Source organism: Triplophysa rosa, linkage group LG22 (genome assembly GCF_024868665.1).
Source record: "Triplophysa rosa linkage group LG22, Trosa_1v2, whole genome shotgun sequence".
Classification (NCBI taxonomy): domain Eukaryota; kingdom Metazoa; phylum Chordata; class Actinopteri; order Cypriniformes; family Nemacheilidae; genus Triplophysa; species Triplophysa rosa.
Genome location: NC_079911.1, coordinates 13,105,967 through 13,124,546, shown reverse-complemented (window position 1 = coordinate 13,124,546; position 18,580 = coordinate 13,105,967). Strand labels below are relative to the sequence as shown.

At 39.6% G+C, this 18,580-nt stretch overlaps 2 protein-coding genes across 4 annotated transcripts in view; one reads left to right on the top strand and one right to left on the bottom strand.

Annotated features, from left to right (window-relative positions):
- Nucleotides 1–14,698, top strand: part of alcama (activated leukocyte cell adhesion molecule a) — a 66,879-nt gene extending 52,181 nt beyond the window's left edge. The window contains exons 5-16 of one of the 2 annotated variants that reach the window (XM_057320287.1): nucleotides 2,287–2,374; nucleotides 2,791–2,964; nucleotides 4,656–4,780; nucleotides 4,938–5,070; nucleotides 6,178–6,290; nucleotides 6,387–6,513; nucleotides 6,610–6,731; nucleotides 9,380–9,509; nucleotides 11,415–11,441; nucleotides 11,810–11,924; nucleotides 12,704–12,820; nucleotides 13,147–14,698. In XM_057320287.1, coding sequence (XP_057176270.1) covers nucleotides 2,287–2,374; nucleotides 2,791–2,964; nucleotides 4,656–4,780; nucleotides 4,938–5,070; nucleotides 6,178–6,290; nucleotides 6,387–6,513; nucleotides 6,610–6,731; nucleotides 9,380–9,509; nucleotides 11,415–11,441; nucleotides 11,810–11,924; nucleotides 12,704–12,788 — 1,239 coding nt within the window. In that variant the 3' untranslated portion in view covers nucleotides 12,789–12,820; nucleotides 13,147–14,698. The remainder of the gene's footprint in view (nucleotides 1–2,286; nucleotides 2,375–2,790; nucleotides 2,965–4,655; nucleotides 4,781–4,937; nucleotides 5,071–6,177; nucleotides 6,291–6,386; nucleotides 6,514–6,609; nucleotides 6,732–9,379; nucleotides 9,510–11,414; nucleotides 11,442–11,809; nucleotides 11,925–12,703; nucleotides 12,821–13,146) is intronic. The other variant, XM_057320288.1, reaches the window with a different exon arrangement.
- Nucleotides 14,699–14,758: 60 nt separating this feature from the next.
- The window catches only part of cblb (Cbl proto-oncogene B, E3 ubiquitin protein ligase), a 69,334-nt gene continuing 65,512 nt past the window's right edge, over nucleotides 14,759–18,580 (bottom strand). For both annotated transcript variants that reach the window (XM_057320286.1, XM_057320285.1), the window contains exons 17-19: nucleotides 18,079–18,234; nucleotides 17,644–17,766; nucleotides 14,759–16,406 (exon numbers count right to left, since the gene is read on the bottom strand). In XM_057320286.1, the coding sequence (XP_057176269.1) occupies nucleotides 16,156–16,406; nucleotides 17,644–17,766; nucleotides 18,079–18,234 (530 nt within the window). In that variant the 3' untranslated portion in view covers nucleotides 14,759–16,155. The remainder of the gene's footprint in view (nucleotides 16,407–17,643; nucleotides 17,767–18,078; nucleotides 18,235–18,580) is intronic.

Genomic DNA, 18,580 nt, shown 5'->3' with positions numbered 1-18,580 from the left:
GTGTGTGTGTGTGCTGTCTTGCACGTACGCATAGAGTTTGTTCCTCATTGTGGTTAAGCTAGCTTCCTGTTTTTCTGTTGCAAGCAGTATAATTTTAACCAGACATTTCCACTGCTCAACACAGCAAACACATTTACACAAACACAATGCAATGATTATTAATGAAATTCACTTATTGATTATATAGTAAATACTTCATACTCATATTCTGAATAATATTTCCCACACCGCTTTTGTAAAAGGAACCGGGGAGTTGTTGTTTTTCATTTTCTCCCTCTGTTTTTAATGTAGTTCAGAGCTGCTGAGATCTTAGAGCAGGGAAGAGGTGGAATTGAGAGGTGGGGAACGCAGGGGTTGTGTATACAGCATTATGGTTATGTTTTTAGGTGGCCACCCACCGAGGTCTGTCATGTTCAAAGTGAAGACTTCTCGGAACGAGGAGGGGGGTGCGGAAGAAAAGGGCACCTCTATTGAAATCAGCAGCTTGTCATGAAAACATGCAGGTCGACTGAAGGTCTGAGATCTTAAAAAGAGGTAATTGGAGAAAAAGGGCCAAATTAGCTTAACAGCTGCACAACGGTGCGTCACCTGCATGGCAGTCACTAAATGTGTATTGCAATATCATTGTGCTATTGGTATTTATGTGAAATCACGCCGTTTACATTTTCTAGCGTTTTCTTTCCATTTTTATCGCAGCAGTAATCCAACAAATGAAGGAAGAGAGGTTTTATGACCCTGTATTAGAAGTGCATCTGAATCAGATGTTATGGGACGGATTCAGGTGTCTTGAGTCTCAATTGTGTCGCGACGCCAAATGGTGAAATATTCCAGATCTAAACATCAGAAATCGCACTGACCTGTGCTGAATCAGTTCATCAGTAAACCCACCTCAGATAGTTTCCGTAAAATTCTTAGTCACAGCTGGGCTGTTTCACGGTTCAATGAAAGCAACAGGTGTTAGAGGTGATGTATCACGGACCCCAGAGGAGGGTCCGACGTGTTATCAGAGACAGAAATCAGGGTTAGTGATTTCCTTCACCCCTCTCCCCTGGTTTCCCTCTCGGTCGTAGCTCCATTACATCTTAGATCTCTCATGCCGCCTCAAACACCTGAGCTCATGCATCATTCCACCGTCTCTTCTGCCATTATTACCATTTTCTGCTCTTTCTTTCTGCTGATCTCTCTGTCCCGGGGCAGATAGCTTGTCAGCATGCGATCCTGTCAGCGTGTTATTAATGCAGACCCCGCTCGGCCTCTGGCACGCATTTCTACTCACCCGGAGGGAAAAGGGAAAGCAAAGCAGGAGCAGAAAACGAAAGAGAGGAGGAAAGAATATCAAAGTCCAAACCCTGCCCATTTTAGCTGTTTAGTCGGTGATGTCATTCTGTTTTAAGCATAGCATAATTTGCGGGTGGGACATGTCCGCACCACTTTTTGGAAGAAATTAAGAAATGCTTGCGGAAGGTGTATTGTTTAGGGACCATTAACATCTAAAACACGTGGAAAATGCAGGATGCGCTGCTTTCTCACCATCTCCCGTTGCTCACACTCATAAGTTACATTTGCGCAAGACAGATAGCAGTGACTTCAGAAATGCGGCCAGTATAAAAATACGCGCATCATCTGCGGCGCTTGCTTGTGCATCCAATGTCCAAGCAAAAAAACACGTAAACCAATGAACGAGCGACATTTTTAGTCATAGGAATAAACTGTTTTTAAGTGTAATTCACCGCAACAGCCAAGTGACCTTCCCCAAATGACAGTTTGGGAACCACATACTGTGAGAGCTGGAGTCGAAAAGTGTAGTAGTCAATGGACGGACCCCTCACTATATAGGTATGATAAATATTCCAGCGAGTTATTACAGAAACAATTTATTAAAGTATTGTTTTTGTCATCTCTGTCCCTACTTTTCAAAACAAAGTTACACCACTGGTTTTAAGAAACTTCCCTGGGCCACTTTGAGACTTACCCCACCGCAAGGGCAGCGAGACAATAAGATACAGTAAAAGTACCGTGAGTTACAGAGGACGTGATCCGTAACTAGGGAAAGTCCCTAAGTCACATGTGAATTAAAATCAGGTTGAAGGAGGTGACACATCATGCGACAATCTCGGGCGTTCAAAGTTGAAACTGTGTGTCACTGTTCCATAAATAAACGGGCGAGTCAGACGAAAGTGAAAGTGTTTTAGCAACACGCTGTTAAAGTTTCGGCATACCTCCAGGGTCCTGAACTATATCAGATTCAGGTGTCATTAAAACACAATGTTTTTGTGTGTTTGTTAGTTGGGGGAATGCGTGGCAGAGAGTGGCAACCCAGCCGCAGATCTCATCTGGATGAAGAACAACCAGCCGCTTATGGATGATGGCAAGAGTGAGTTTTTTATGTTATTAATAGACCCACACAGAATATACGCTCTCATAAGTTTTCCCCTTCTGTCACATGTTCAAGCAAATGTTTGACTGCATTTATCAGATTTGTAGACATTTTACTGCAAAATCAGCACAAAGCATGCGGAAAAAGCCCAGCTGATCTGATCATATATTCTTTTAATGAAAGAGGGAGGGCATCTTGACTAGTATAACCAGTTAGATTTATTGGCCAACTAGCATCACCATAAAATGGTCCAACAGGTTTAGTAGGTATGTTTGTTTGCTCATCCTGATCCACGAGACAGACCAGCTATTTTCAGACTGCATATTCCATTAGGATTTGTTTATGAGCAATTTGCGGTATGACTATTACTATTTTTCCCACGGCTAATGATTGATGTGTGTTTGTGTGTGCAGCAATTATCATCAAATCTACTGTTACCAAGGACCCAGCCACACATTTGTCGAGCACGTCTTCCAGTCTGCAGTACACTGCCAGTAAAGAGGACATGGCATCGCAGTTTACCTGCATGGCGAAACATGTGCTGGGCCCAGACCAGGTTTCATCGGCTGAGATCTTCCCAATTCACTGTAAGCTAACTATCAGACACAGAATTGCTACCAACTACGTACTAAACAACACAATACTATTTTATTTGTTTGCATGCATTACCACAAAAATATTTTGGACCAAAGGAACTGATGCATATGAGTCAATTGCTTTCAAATCAGAGTATATTGGTTGTGCTATTTGTCTTAGCTGGCTGCACACAAAAACAATACAATAGAAAGGCGTGTTGTGTGTTTATTGTCTTTGTATTATTTCACAGCACCCAGCTTTTATATCCCATCACATGTAATTGAGATACAATTTCATTTTTACTGTAGATTCAGCAAAAACACATAAAGGGACATGAGTAGCTCATAATACCACAACTTGGCGCCCCCTAGGGAGAGCTCTGCCATATTAGGTTGAACTAAGACGAAGATGAATTTGTTTTGTGTTGGCAGTCTAATAATGAGTCTCTTTAATGTTTGGATATACAGCTGGTTTGAGGGGTTGGTGTTCATGAGTGTTATCATGCGTGTCCGTATGTTACTAATACATGAAGCCATGAGTCCTGAAGCTTATATCATGGGTCTCAGCTGGTAGCCAGGCTCAGTTTTATGTATGTTTTTTTTTCCAGAGTCTTGTCCGACATAATGCTGGTAAGCGAGGCCGTTATAGCAATTGCTTTCTCTCTCACTCTGAATGCGGAGAGGTTTGCTCAGTGCCTGAGTGTGCAGATGTGATATGAAATGCTTTGTGGCTGCTGGGTAACAGAACGAGGGCATGAGAGAGAGAGAGAGAGAGAGAGAGAGAGAGAGAGAGAGAAAGCAAATAGTTATGGGAATGAAGGAGCTGAACCCCCTTGGGGTCTGCGGTCTGGGGCTGTGTCTTGAAGAATGTTTTTATTTGTTAAACAGTAGGGTTGGAAATCTTTCCATTTTATCGATTCCGATTCCAATTCTGATTCTGCTTATCGATTTCGATTCTTATCGATTCCCAGTTTCGATTCCACAGTTGAAGTAAAACATTTAGATATCAACCTGTATGGTCATTTAGCCTGCTTATTGACTTGTTTGCAAAATATATATATATATATATTTATGAGCACCATTTTGTGTATATTTAAACATAGAAACACACCTTTTCTGATTTATTACAATTTGTATTATCATAGTTGAACTACATCATGGTTAAACTGCAGTTACTATAATGCAACTATGGTTAATTTGTGATTCCTGTGCTTTATTGCAAATTCTATAGCTAAACTATGCTCACTATAGTAAAAAATATCAATAATTTTCATAAGGGCTTTTATTGAGATATCAGCAGATCATGCAACGCATGTACTTTTATGAAAATATGCACACAGGAATTGATAAGAGGAATTCAAATTTTAATCTCAAGTATCCGATTCCTATTCCTTTCGATTCCGATCCGATTCCTAGCCTTTCGATTCCAAATTGGAATTGATTTTCGATTCCCAACCCTATTAAACAGTCACGCCAAGTCAGGGTGAACCTCACAAAACCTGTCAGGAAAACGTCAGATTCATTTTTTCCTTAAAAATAAATATCATAAATAAACCCCTCCTTCTGTTAAAATGAATATTTTCATAACCATCTTAAAAAATAATGGGATAATAATGTACAATGTCAGGACGCATTACGATAATGACAATCGGTGGGTTATGTTTTTTTCTCTCATTACCAATTTCTGTCTTTCTCTCTCTCAGACCCCACTGAGAAGGTGAGTCTACAGGTCCTCTCTCCGAGTCCCATTAGGGAAGGTGATAATATAACACTGAAATGCCAGGCGGATGGAAACCCTCCCCCTACCAGCTTCAATTTCAACATTAAGGTGAGAGATCGCCGGCATTGTCCAAGGCAACAGTGCCGTGGCATGGGCATGCTTTGCCACCCTACATCCATCTCCAGGGTCCTGCTGTCTGTCCTCTATCCTTCTCTACAGTTTAATCACAACATCTCTTTTCTGATTTTTTTTGGGGACTATGCAGGGTCAGAGGGTCACAGTGACGAACAAGGACATCTATACTATTACTGGAGTTACCCGAGCCGACAGTGGCGTGTACAAATGCTCCCTGCTCAATAAAGATGAGATGGAGTCCACTCAGATTGTTACAGTGAGCTGTGAGTTGACAAATGATGCTCTCTTTCTCTTTCCCTCCTTGCTTGTTCTTGTTCTCTTCTCTATTTCCATGTTAGGGTTGTCACAGTTCCGATTTTGATAATTGTGATAATATACCATATTCATGTTATTATTGTAAATGTATTCAGCACCTGTTTAAATTTTTTGCATTAAGAGCCAAAATCTCTGCCTTCCTACTCTCATATTTTGAGTTTGATTTGTTGGTCGAACTTGACTGATATCATTTCTTTTTTACATATTTCGTTATTGTGATTATATCGTTATTGCAAATATTGTGAATTGATCAAAGTTAAAGAATTGCAAAGATATCAAAGACATGTACTGATAAAAAAAAAGCACTGCTGCTTTGGCTAAAAGTGTCTGCCAAATGTGTCAAATTATATTATAAAAATGATTGCATAAAAGTCAGTAATTTCTGAACTTTTGTTACATGATGGGATAGCTATGCTTGTTTGGCCATTAGACTCAAGTCTGAATAAATTGGCTTAGCCGTCAAATGGACGAGCTGCCCGAGTTCACCCAACTTTTCCCTTCCAATTAATTCCCTCTGTTATGGTGCAAATTATCTCACGAGTGAAACGTTAATCGAATCCATCTTCAGTAGGATTAGCAAAAGGGGCGGGACACCAGGCAGACAGCTTAATTATGAGTCTTTGACTTGAGCTGAGGAGACAAGAAGCTCCCGCTCGCTGATTAGCTCGCTCACTTTCTCTTTATATAACAATTCTCTCTGAGGTGAGTGTGTGTGTGTCCGTTTAGTTCAAAAGGCCTGATCTCCATAATGTGGATTTAGCGATGCTTCGGTTTGAAGCTCAAATGTGCCTCACGCTGCCTGTGTGGTACGGTTTCAAAGCGGGGTGACATCTTGAATGTGTGATTGAAGATGGAAAACAATTGGGGGGTAGGCTGAGCGGGGTGCCTGCACTGCATGTCCATATGACAGCGCTATGTTGGTGGAGAGATGTGAGGTGTTTGAGCATAGTCAGCTGTTGAAATGTGTGAAGACGGATGTTGCTGAGAAAGAAGCCTGCTGCGGACTGATAGGTCTTAAATGCTTGTCAACTCCTCTTACTCTCTCTCTTTCATAGTTCTGGATGTAAGCCTCAGTCCTAAAGGGAATGTGGTGAAAAAGGTCGGGGAAAGCTTGGTGGTGTCATTGGAAAAGAACTCCTCCGCTGAAGCAAAAGTGACATGGACAAAGGTAAGTGATCTTGGGATGTGACCTTCAAGTAAAGCTAGGATTGTCAACAGATTCCTTGCATGTTGATGTGTCAAACACCTTTTTTTATTTCTGTAGGACAAGCGTACACTAGACAAACTGCCCAGCTTCTCCAATCTGACATACAGCGAAGCAGGACTGTACGAGTGTGACGTGTCCATTGAAGGAATCAGACGCACCTTTTTTTTCAAGCTGACGGTAGAAGGTAAGATTCTCCAGAGCCAAGCTAAGATAAGGTGTCATTCTTAGTCATACTCCCAAACTAGCTCACGTTTAAGCAAAAATATGATATTTTATTCAGGTACTCCAAAAATTAGGAGTCTGACAAAGCATCGCAGCACTGACGGCAAACACAAAGTCCTGACGTGCGAGGCAGAGGGTTCACCTCAACCAGACGTGCTATGGAGTGTCAATGGAACTAATGTAAGTCACCGACAGGATCAAGATGTTTTTGGTTCCAAAAATGTTTTTTTTGCATGTAAATTTGGCTTGTTAAAGATTATTCGAGATTTATTGACAGAACTTTAAAAAGTGACGTTTATGGACATTGCCTATCAATCATGACAGGAGTAATTCATCAAATGATGCATGGGCGTCTGAACCATTGTATGTGGATGGGACAAGAAGACCCATTTTTAGAGGCGATTCAGGTGCAGCGGTGGATTAGCAGTCCCCCGATTTGTCATCCACAACCTAGCACTCCGAACGTACCTGCAAGATGGAAAATAGCACTGTGCAAATTGCGTTGTTCCCTGGCATAATTCCTACAGGGATTCGAGTGCTAAGACGAAACATGCAAATATTAACGTGTACCGAAACCCCCCAGCGTCTCAAAACTTTCCAACACTCACATGCGAAAAGAAAATACGTCTGGATATTTCACTCCATTCCGATCTGGGCAAGAGGAAAAGTGCGCAGGTGTATGAAGCAGCCGTTTTCAACACCCATAAGGAAAGGTTTCAATTTGCGTGACTGAAGTAAATTGTCCATCTTGGGACGGAAGTGATGTTTAGATTAGAATCACAAAAATTCTAAACACAAAGACACAACAAATCATTATTCGCCCGTCTTTCGCAGACTGGCGGGTGTAGAGACTAGCTGTGCATTTTGCCGGGTTTGGAGTAAGCGGCTTTGACTTTGTTCTGCATTCTTCATTGTAACAGAAGTGGCAGACAGGCGTCCCCTCCCCTCCTGAATGTGTGAAAGAATGTGTGTATGTGCCACATCTCTCCTTGAGTTTGTCCCTCCTTGTTTCCACTCCTTGTGAGGCTGCAGCCGGGACATCAGAAAGGGATAATGAGGACAGAGATGCCAAAGCAGAACACGGAAAACGTGTCTGTGTTTATGTTATCCCAGACATCCCAGACATGGTGTGTCCCATGAGTCACAGCATAGTGTTTGGGTTTTGATACAGCGCAATCTGACCAGCGTGTGAGACGAACAGCCCAGATCCCCCCTCCACCAGACACCCGGCATTAGAGTTAGTACTGCCTCACACATCACAAACACACGCAGTGAGATTCTGCCTGGCCAGTCTCAGTGGATGCATTTCAAATGAATGAGTTAGATCAAAGATCTGTGATGTTTTTTTCTAGCCCAAGCTCGATAATAATAAAGTCACGTCCTGTGTTTTATTCCTCCTGTATAATCCAAGACACGCTGGATAGACCTAGTAGTGCTGTAAGATTCAACAGTACATCTTTTTCTTGAATTAGATTAAAAATTTAGATTAGATGGTGCTTCATTGTTTACTACTGTAGGCTAAACAAACCCACAGATAAGACCCACATACACAAAGTCAATGTTGACTAAAGCTGTCACTCTTATAAAAGTACTTGAAAAAAATGTCTACTCCAACTCGTCGTCATGGGCGTTGTCATACTTACTATTTGATTCACTCCGCACGAGAAGCGTACGGGATGTGGTGGTACTTCGCTAACCGATGGGTCTATATCAAAATACCGCGAGAGCAGACTGCTCCGTTTGCGTTTCAATCGCTCTCGCGGTACTTTGGTGTCAAAGAACGATCGGTCTGTGCAGCTTCGTATAAACGCCTAAAAACTCAAACGAGTTCTTTTAAGTTAACTGATGTTTTTATTGGCTGAGGGACACAGGCTAACGGTCTTGTTCTGCACAATACCGGCCCAAAGCTTACCAACTGTGGATTATATTGATAACATAAACTTATCTTAAAACAACACCTAGAAATATCTATATTTATTGACTTGTATTTTTAACAAAAAAGTAAAAGTTTGCTGGAATTTAATAAATGGTTATGACGTGCATTTGTCCAACAGCGCCACACCTGGTAGAGTCCGGTAACATGTGAAATTCCATTTTGTAATTGTCTACGTAAATGATAAATTACATTGTGTTATGTAATATTACATTTTTGCTATCAATTTAAACCTAGATTTTGATCACAGACTTATTATATATTTTAGTTCAGTGTTTACAGCCAGGTCTGCTGAATTGTAGTGCTGGCATTTGTAACTCTCACTGCATTACTGTGAGGGATTTAGTAGTCAGTCACTGCCTGGCTTAATGACACTGATATTGGAGTGGGTTTGCTCATTAGGGGGCAGTATTAGTGATGGTGTCTCGTTTAATGGCTCTGTGATTACTGACAGTGGGATTTTTAGGTGAGGTGTGTGTGCTGTGCATTAGCTCCGGGTGTGGTGCAGAATGGCTTGAGGATCATTAGCGCCTTCTAGTGGTGTAATGCGTTAAATAGCACCTCATCCAAGAGCAGCAATATTCATCAGCTTAGAAACGTAATTTATTGCTGCTTTCTGACACATTAGGAACGAAATTGTTTAATTTCAGGCCCGTTCGCTCACTGGAATTGCAATTAGCTGGATTTATGCATTAATCAAACTACATTTAAAAGAGGTTTGCCTGCTATTTCATTTTATTTCGTAGATGCTTTTATCCAAAAAGATGCATTCACGCTACACGTTTTATCACAATGCTATTTGCAATATTTATTTAATTGTTTTACTATAAAATATGGCAATTCCTAATTGCATTTAAATGTTTAATGTCTCATTGTTCTGTCTGTGGTCCTACAGGATCAGATGTCATACGTCCAAGGGAAGGCCACATACAAACTGACCGTAGTGCCTAGTAAGAACCTCACCGTCACCTGCGAGGTGACCAATAAACTAGGAAGTGATAAAAAAGATATCAGCGTATTTTCACGTAAGTACTAAAGGCCGTGAAGGTTTTTTTCGCTCTGATCTGCGAATACTGCTTACTAACAACTCAGTATATCTCTTTAAAAGGCTTGTTATAGGGCTGTCATGATAGACCATATTCTATACTGTTGGTATTTTGAAGGATTTTTATTGGCACAGTATGGTTACATAGTTTGGCAGCCCTGATAAACGGCATATGCGAAATCTAACATCTCTTTACGTGCATGTGAGAAAACTGTGAACAGTGGTAGATTTATCTGCATGTTTCACTTACTTTTGCTTGTCACCAGTGCTCGAATTGAGTCAAGTCTTATGGGGGGTCCCCACCAGAAGATATTTTTTTGGTGGGGGTGGGGGTTAGTCTCGCAATATACAATTTATACAAAATACACAATATATTTGATCATAATATGCATAATTATATACTATTTATTAAAAACAGGCTTAAATAAAACAGGCTTCTTTTACTGTATTTTGGATCAAATCAATGCAGGCTTGGTGAATAGAAATGACTTTTGAACAGTAGTGTACGTCCAACAGAATAATTCTAGCATTATTTACCAATTTAGTATTGACTATTTTCCTTAAATACAACTGGACAATTGACACTTTGTGATAATAATGTTTGTTCCAAAAGACTTGCTTAAATGCAAGAAACTAGTTTATTAGATATTAAAATATAAATTGTGACAAGAACGGCTGTCAGTCTGTGTGTTAGTGTTGTGGGGATTTTTCAACGATTTCAGTGCGGTTTACATAGTTACGTCCAGTAGGTGGCGGCAACGAACCGTTATGAGTGAGTCTGTCAGTCAGCACACTATTCAACCATTTCAGTCCAAACGTCTGCTTTATTCAGGAACTAACTATGGCTATCAATATGTCAATCGTAGCTATTTCAAGAGTGAATCCCGCATTTATATGCCGATGTAATCCCGAAACTTTGCAGCGTGTATGTGGCCGTTGGCAGCATGAAAAACAAGTTTTATACAATTCTCAATGGATTATATACTGTATAGCACAGAAACCACACAAGCACTCCCTTTATAATTACTGAAAAGCTGTCACTCATCTTCATCGAGATCTCTAGCACCCCAGAACCAGACCTAATAATAATTTACGCCAGAAATACAAAAGCCCCGACATGGAGTTGATAAATATAGTGGAAAGATATATAGAGAGAGAAAATTACCCCTCAAAAAAGTAGAAGCTTCCTCTTCCCGACTGCGAGTGGAGGTTTATTATTCTCCATTTTTCAGGTGAAGTGAGCTTCACCAGAGCGATGCCAATCAAGCAGTCATGTCAACGATGTCCTGCGCTTAGCGGTCTTTAGACGTGGGGCGGGGCGTTTACAATTTAAAGAGATATGACAACTAGCCCATAAACAAACTTAATATAAATTATTGTAAATAATTAATTCACAAAATTTACCCGGATGCCCCCAGCCCCCCCCCCCCTCAATTCGATCACTGCTTGTCACACTGGCCAGTTTGGCGGCCTTTACAATATACATCACTACACATTAGTGTGAACATAAACGAAGGTGACTTTTCTCTCTCGGGTCCTGTTGTTCACTCGAGGCATGAAATCTTCTGTTTCTCTCCTGGTTTCCTACTTTGGCTCTGGTTCTGTGTGGTTTTGTTTGCTGTTGTCAGGGTGCTTACTGCTCTTCCTTAACTTCTCTTTCTCTGGCCGCTATCGCATGTTTGTGGTCTTCCTCCTTACCAAACCTGTAGATCATTTCTCTGGAAGCTGATTGGACGGCACTTACAGTTTGATTTTAATTGATTTAACTGCATCCACATTTCTAAACCACAGTTGGGTGGTGGTGCTTCTCTACCAAATTTGTCATGCATACCAGTTTGGTTTCTTTTTGCACCCAAAGTTAATTTAATGTTATATCTGATTTCAGTATTTGAGGAGGAGAAGGCCAGTCCAGGTAAGATGATATGATTTCATAAGTTTATCCTATTCGTTAAGAATCCAAAATTGAATCCTAAATCTTTCAGTGAGAGTTGGAGGGTGTCAAGCATCCTGACATCATGCAAACACTGGGCTTTCATCTTGAATGCTTTTTATAATATAACCGAAATACTTCGGATCTTGGGATCACCTTAAAAATATTCCCAAAAAGTAATTGAACTTTTCTAGTGTGATTTTGTTAATCATCGTTTGCTTCCTAGGATTGTGTATATATATATATATATATATATATATATATATTAGTTTTTTTTTTTTATCCCTGTCAGGATCTATGGGAATGTTGATAATTTAGAGGAATCATAAAATGTTTTGTTTTTGTATTAGATAAAAGTGAAGGGGGTGCAGAGCAGGCCAAGGTGATTGTGGGTGTTGTGGTTGGTCTTATCATTGCTGCTGCACTGGTTGGACTGATCTACTGGCTCTATATAAAGAAATCAAGGTAAGGCGCTACATGACAAAGCAACAATCATTTGCTGGTATTTCCTATTTTATACAGTATCATCATAATTTGTTAGAATATCATTAACCCGTGGTTAACGGGGGTCACACTTTTATCACTTTGCAAACACATGATGCATTTACAATGTCAATATAATGGTTAATGATGAAGGGATCCCTTAATAAACTAGTAAAAAGCTTTGGTGATCATGTTAAAATCCTATCTCACATGCAGCACTAGATGGGCATATTTGCTCTTTAGAACTCATCCTTTTTTCTACTCTCCCAAAATATAAATGATTTGTCGGTTATGAGGATTGCTTAAATATGTTTGTTGACTAGATTAATCCTTGCACAACATAAATTCATTGCTTTTTTATGTGTTAGATTTTTTAGATAGCAAAAGGAAGATTTTTACAATATTACTTTAATTTTTACTAAAGTAAAATGAACGTTAAGAATGTTGAGCTGATTTTCAGCAGTATGAAATGGTTTCACAACATTCGTTGTTGAAAGGTCCTTCCATTTCATTACAGGCATTTTAATGACTGAAATTAATTTATTTCCAATAAATAAATGAATCCAATCCAATAATTCACAGTGTTGTCTTAAGCCAACAAACCTAAGAAGAATTTTAAGAACAGAAACAAACATTGCTTCCATAAGGGCTGCTGTAGAGGGTTGAAATTGACAACAGAAGTCAGTGAGATACTGTAGAAATGATGAGCTGGGTTTTAAATATATTTTGAAGAATTAATAAAGGAAAAACTGTCTTGTTAGACAAGGCAGCTGGAAGACTGGAGAGAAGGAGGCGGGCACTTCAGAAGAGAGCAAGAAACTGGAGGAAAACAACCATAAAGTCTAGAGGAGAGGAGAGCCATCACGAAGATGAAGAAGGTGAGAGAACACGCTCACTGTCACATACCAGATGGAGAATTTTTACATGGCAGTAAAACATGATAACGGAGTAAAAAAAATGTGGATAGTTCACCCAAAACTACAAATTCTGTCATTATTTATTCACCCTTGTGTCAGTCAAAACCTGTATCTGTGGAACACAAAAGAAGATATTTTGAGAAATGTCTGAGTGGTTTTGTGTCCCTACAATAGAAGTCAATGAAAAAAATGAAAGTCAAAGTGTTGTTCAGTTACCAACTATTCGTTTCATAATTTAAATACATTTATATAGTTTGTTTATTAATCGATATTGTGTGTTGTTTCAGGTATGAACTAGGAAAGAGGCCTTTGTCACACTGATTGTGCTGTACTACACACTTCAATCATCTAATTCCAGACATCTGATTGGACGCAGACACCTCCTCTTCAGGCTGCTCGTGTGCATCATGCATCTCAGAATGTTTCCAGAATATTTCCTAACCCAGATGAACAGTTTGCTAAATCATAATTTCCCCACCGCAAGCCAGGAATATAAGAAAACCACTTGTGTTGTAAATTTAGCCTGCACTGAGGACTGCTTTGAGTTTTGGATTTGATCTTTTTGTGTTCCCAGTGAGTGTTCTTGTTTTATGCGCGTTGCTGATGTGGTGGGCACAGCTCGATTTTCCCCTCTAGTAAAAATGTAAATTCGCTGTACACTTTTTAGGCCTATGTAAATAAATCAGGGGCGATGTTCTCTCTGCGTAACATTTGGGATTGCTGAAAAAATTATGGATTGGTTGGGACTAGGCATCGAATCGCCCTTTCTCGGAAATCTCAGTGGCGCTCGGATTCTGGAACGATGACTTCACTGCTGTTACATTCTCTGTTCTCTAAAACATGTTTGTGTATGTCATGTTTTATTTATTAGTACCTCTTTACAACTCTGCCCAAGACGTTTGTCAAATGTCCCTGCATCACCGTGGAGTGGCTAAGTAGCGTAAATGAATTTAGATGAACGGAAATTTAGTATAGCTAATAAAATGTCCCATTACACCCAGTGGCCTTTAGGTTGGATTGCATGATGCCATAGTTGTGTAGGGCTCTGAACTCAGAACAGAACACGGTCCGTTAGTTTAATGTAGAGACATAAACTTGTGACTGAGGTAAAGTGATGCATCTAGTGTAGATACATGCAAACGTCCCCTCTCTCGATATCAAACTGGACTGTAGCAACCTTGCATGCAGAGCCTTTATTTTTTTGGTTGGAAATAGAAATATAATAACCCCTTAGTTCTTTAATTCTGCCTTAATAGAAAGAGTCAGTATTGGAAGGTGTACCCGAGTCAGTACTTTAATGTGAAACCTCAGACTTTTCGGGAATGTCTAATTTTGCAGAATAACTTTATAGCTTTTCACCGTGAAGAGTTGCACTTCCCTAAGACTACCACTACACATTTTTTGTTTCATGTTCTATTTGCCAGATAGGTCTGTACTGTTTGTCAGGTTAACGTCCGACACTGTAGTCTTTAGGAAATTATTCCGTTCATTGTGGTCTGAAGAAGCGTGCTGTAAATATGTCTGAATGTCTAGCTTGTGTTTGGCTATTTATAGTGTGTGAGAAATGCAAGGTTAGCCGTACTGCTCGCGGTCACTGAAGAGTCCGAACTCATGATTTTATTTAAATCCTTAAAACGTGTAATCTCACGATATTTAAAAGCAATTTGGTTCACTTTTTTGTCTTCATAAAGGACTGTTGTGTTGAAGAATGGTTATGTTCCGTGTAATTGTCTCATGCATATTTGAACCATCAGGTCAGCAGTGAAACCAAAGAGGGTTATTGAGAAGAAGGCCATAAAGTATTGTAAATAAACTTTTGTTTTTGTACTTTTGTTGACAATAAAGTGTACATTTTGAAGAAAATTCTGCATTTTTGTTTGGCGACAAAGTGAATGACACGAGAAGCAGATGTTAATACTGGCTTTTATAAAACATTTTCTCCACAAGAACTGATCACGGGTTACCAACATTACTGAAAGATGAAAATAATCTTTTTAACAACGTATAAATTAATTGCACACATCACTGGTTTAAATGATCCACAAAGCATTTTCCAACAAACTAAATCTCTTGTAAAAAAGAAGAGAGAGAACAGAAAAACAGTTTCCCCGCAGCAGACCTGTCAAAGGTCACGTACTCATCCGCAGGCCATCGTCAAGTTTCCGCTCGAGTTCAAGACTTTCAGGTGTAACGTGAAGTGAAAGACCAGTGCAAAATGAAGTTTCAAGTGCAAGAGATAACCTGATAAGAGAAATGACACAGCCAGTGAGAAGAGTCAAAGCAATTTGGCATCCACAGTTCCCATAAGGCCATGGATGAATCGGGAGTGTTACACTTGTGCGTCAATTTGTAAACTAGTTTCTATAATCATGTTTTCAAATTCTTTCTTTTTTTTATTTTGGCATGTCTGCGCAAATAAAAATGACACGTTCAGAACCAGTGTGAGCTCAGGGTAACATTAAGTAACTTCCTTTCTGAAGAACTAACAATGTCAAATAAATACAAAACTGATGCACACATTTAGATTTCCGCAGCGATGACATCAGCGATTGTTAGCCCTTACATCAACACAACCCCTCTTGCACTGAGCCTTTATACCGCACGAAAGATGTTGAATGCGTTCATATAGCGTACGACCAAAACAGGTGCATCTGTAACCAGGTTTGCACCGCCAAAGCAGACGAAAAGTGAATCATGAAAGAACCTGACATTCAAAAGTTAGACAGACAGAATCTTTCTCTGATCTGGTTTGTCGTGATCATAGCGAATTAATGAGATAAAGGAGGAACGAGCAGACGGAGAGCCATTACTGTGAAATCACGATACCCGAGAGGCCATGAAAGAGCAGCCGGACGTGTGTGTGTGTGTTTTGCAGGGGTATGGCGGGCAGCGTTGGCAGGAAATGCTTTTACAGCCTGCAGACACTGGCATACAAACACAGGCTCACGGACAAAATAAAAACTTTAACTACTGCTGTAAGTGTGGATGGACACCCAAACAAAAAATCATTTTTGGATTCATCTCTCGAACGGCCACGGCTACAACGACGATGACCAGATAAAAATCCAGCAGCGGAAAGCCACCAAAACACAAACTGGCTGTGTAAACACCAGGCTCTTTCACAGGATTCTATTGTCCACACAAGCAACGGCGTGACGCTCCTTTATGGCTAAAACCTCACAGATGTTATTTTCCGTTTGGTTCGGCAGACGCGCGCGGGAGCTTTAAGCGAGAGGGTATCAGCCTGCGGACGGTTGTAAGCTCTGCGTTAAGAGTCAGTCTAAGTCTGCTTCGGCCTACAGGCTCTGCCTTGGCGCCACCAGCGCGAACTCTCGTAAAATGTTCCGCGCCACGTCCACTTTGTTCTGCGCTATCATCAGCGCCCGCTTCACGTCCTCGAACGAGTAGCCCTCCCCCATCAGCTTGGCGATTTTGGCGTCGACGCTTTCTCGGGACGACTCGTGCGGTCTTCTGTGGATGTCCGGTGGGATGATCCTAGGAAGTGGTTTTGGAGGTCTCTCAGGTGCCCTGAAGCAATCTGCGGCCACTGGAAACAGGAAGAGAAAGAACCTTTAGTCGTAATGGGTCATTGAGAATGGATGTAACGGTCAACTAAAGCGCATTAGAAGCCCATTACAGGCTAATAATTAATAATTCATCTCAGCTAATGGCTTAATTTAATAAACCTGCAGAACCATTAGATATATTCTAAAAACACATTGTTCTGCCTTGGTACTGTCGGTAGGTATGTTATAGAAAGATTTCTGGAGCATTCTAGGTGTGCTAACAGTAGTTTTTCTTCTTGCGTGCAGTAAATATTTTATGGTTAAACAATAAAGCATAAGTAAATACAGTCATGGCCGGTGGGCACTGTCAGGTGCAACAAACCCCTGCAACTAAGCCTGTGTTATATAATACATGGTTACTATATTATATAGATATTTTAGATTGGATGGTATTTTATATTACATTTAACAAATTCAAAGGAAGCTAAATGTGGTTCTCTTACTAACAATAGGTAATATACAGTTCCTACCTCTATGGATAATGCACAATGATACACTCGGCTAAGATGTGAAAACCTTAGTTTTCACGTCACTACTGTGTTAAAATATACATTAAACTACAGGTCAAAAGTTTTAGAATATATACTTACATACTCATTCATATTTTTTCCACATTTTAGGGAGAAAAAAATATTAAGCTCATCAAAACAAGGGGACACAAAGGAAACTATGACAACGAAAAAAAACGATACAATAAAAATCGCTTTGTATTTTAGCATCTTCAGTTTTGCATAGAATTTGCAGAAATGTCGTCTTGACATTTGTTTTAAAAGCTTCTTGGGGTTCCACCTTGAGATTCTTCTTAAACAATATTTAAGGAGTTTTTTTGAATATTTGGTTATTAAGTCGAGACATTTTTATTAATAAAATAAAATGATTATTATTATTAATAATATATATTATTAAAATTATATTTTTAAGATAATGAGAAACGTTTCTCTCAAGTGTTGTAAAACTTTGGACCAGTAGTGTATTATATTCATTATTATATGAAGAGTTAATTTGCAAAAACAGATAACTCCTCTCTTTAAAAATTTCTGAAACTTTTTTTATTGTGCATTCTAATTAATACAGTATCAATCAAACTGCAGTTGGGTTGTTTTAAATAAGTTATAATAACCCCCCATAAAAACAGGCAACTAACACAACAAAACACATTAAAAACAAGTTATTTGTTTTTTGTAAGTAAACTCGTCATATATTCATTATGTTCAGTACCTGAGGTGGGAGGCAGCTGATCGTAGTCTTGTGGAGCTCTGAATGAAGTCTTTGTGTTATCTCCTGTTTGTCTCCGCACAGGGGGATTAGGAGCCGAGTTGTTCAACGAATCTATAAACGTATCTACAAATCAAAGAGATACCAATACTTAAAAAAAAAGTTATTTAACCTCCTCCGTTAATAATATTAACTCCCTCGTTTTATAAAGTACACAATGGTTAAGCAGGATCTACAAGTGTAATTTAAAGAAAACGTGAAACTGTTTTATTGTGTCTAATAATTTTTTCCATCAGAATTCTATATTTTAGGCTTGTACCCCACCCAGAAATTCAATAGTAACTCAACATACACTATATTGTAACCGTAGACATACAGAAAAAATTAACTATAGACACAAAGTTCTGTAATGCGGTGTTCAGGGTGGATTGGCTTTACCGGCGCTGAGCAGGAAGTGGTCGTGTCCAGACGAGGGACGGACAGGTCTGGGGTAGGGTGAGGAGGTAGAGGGTTCTGTAAAACTATTTCTGATGGGAGGAGGAGGTGGAGGCTGGGATGGGGGAATAGAGTTGAATGGGTCTTCCATTGGAGATGCTGGAAGAAAGAGAGACAGTGCGAGAATTTTATCGTGACTGCAATCCCTCGTTTCACCAACAGATGGCGCCAAAATATAATGCAGCCAAATGAATTAAGTCTAAATTCAATGTAATCTAATATCAGAGTATATGTGACTATGAATTGAGCTGCAAAGCATACAACTGAATAACTATATGAATGTATATATACTAAAATAACTCAAATAAAAAAATGTAACATGAAAATCTGAAACGTATTTACATAAATATGGTTTTAAGACCCACACACATCCTCCTGTCACATAAGTTCTATCCTATAACCTGTATAACTTTTCGATCTCTAATCTCTAATGTTAATAACGATA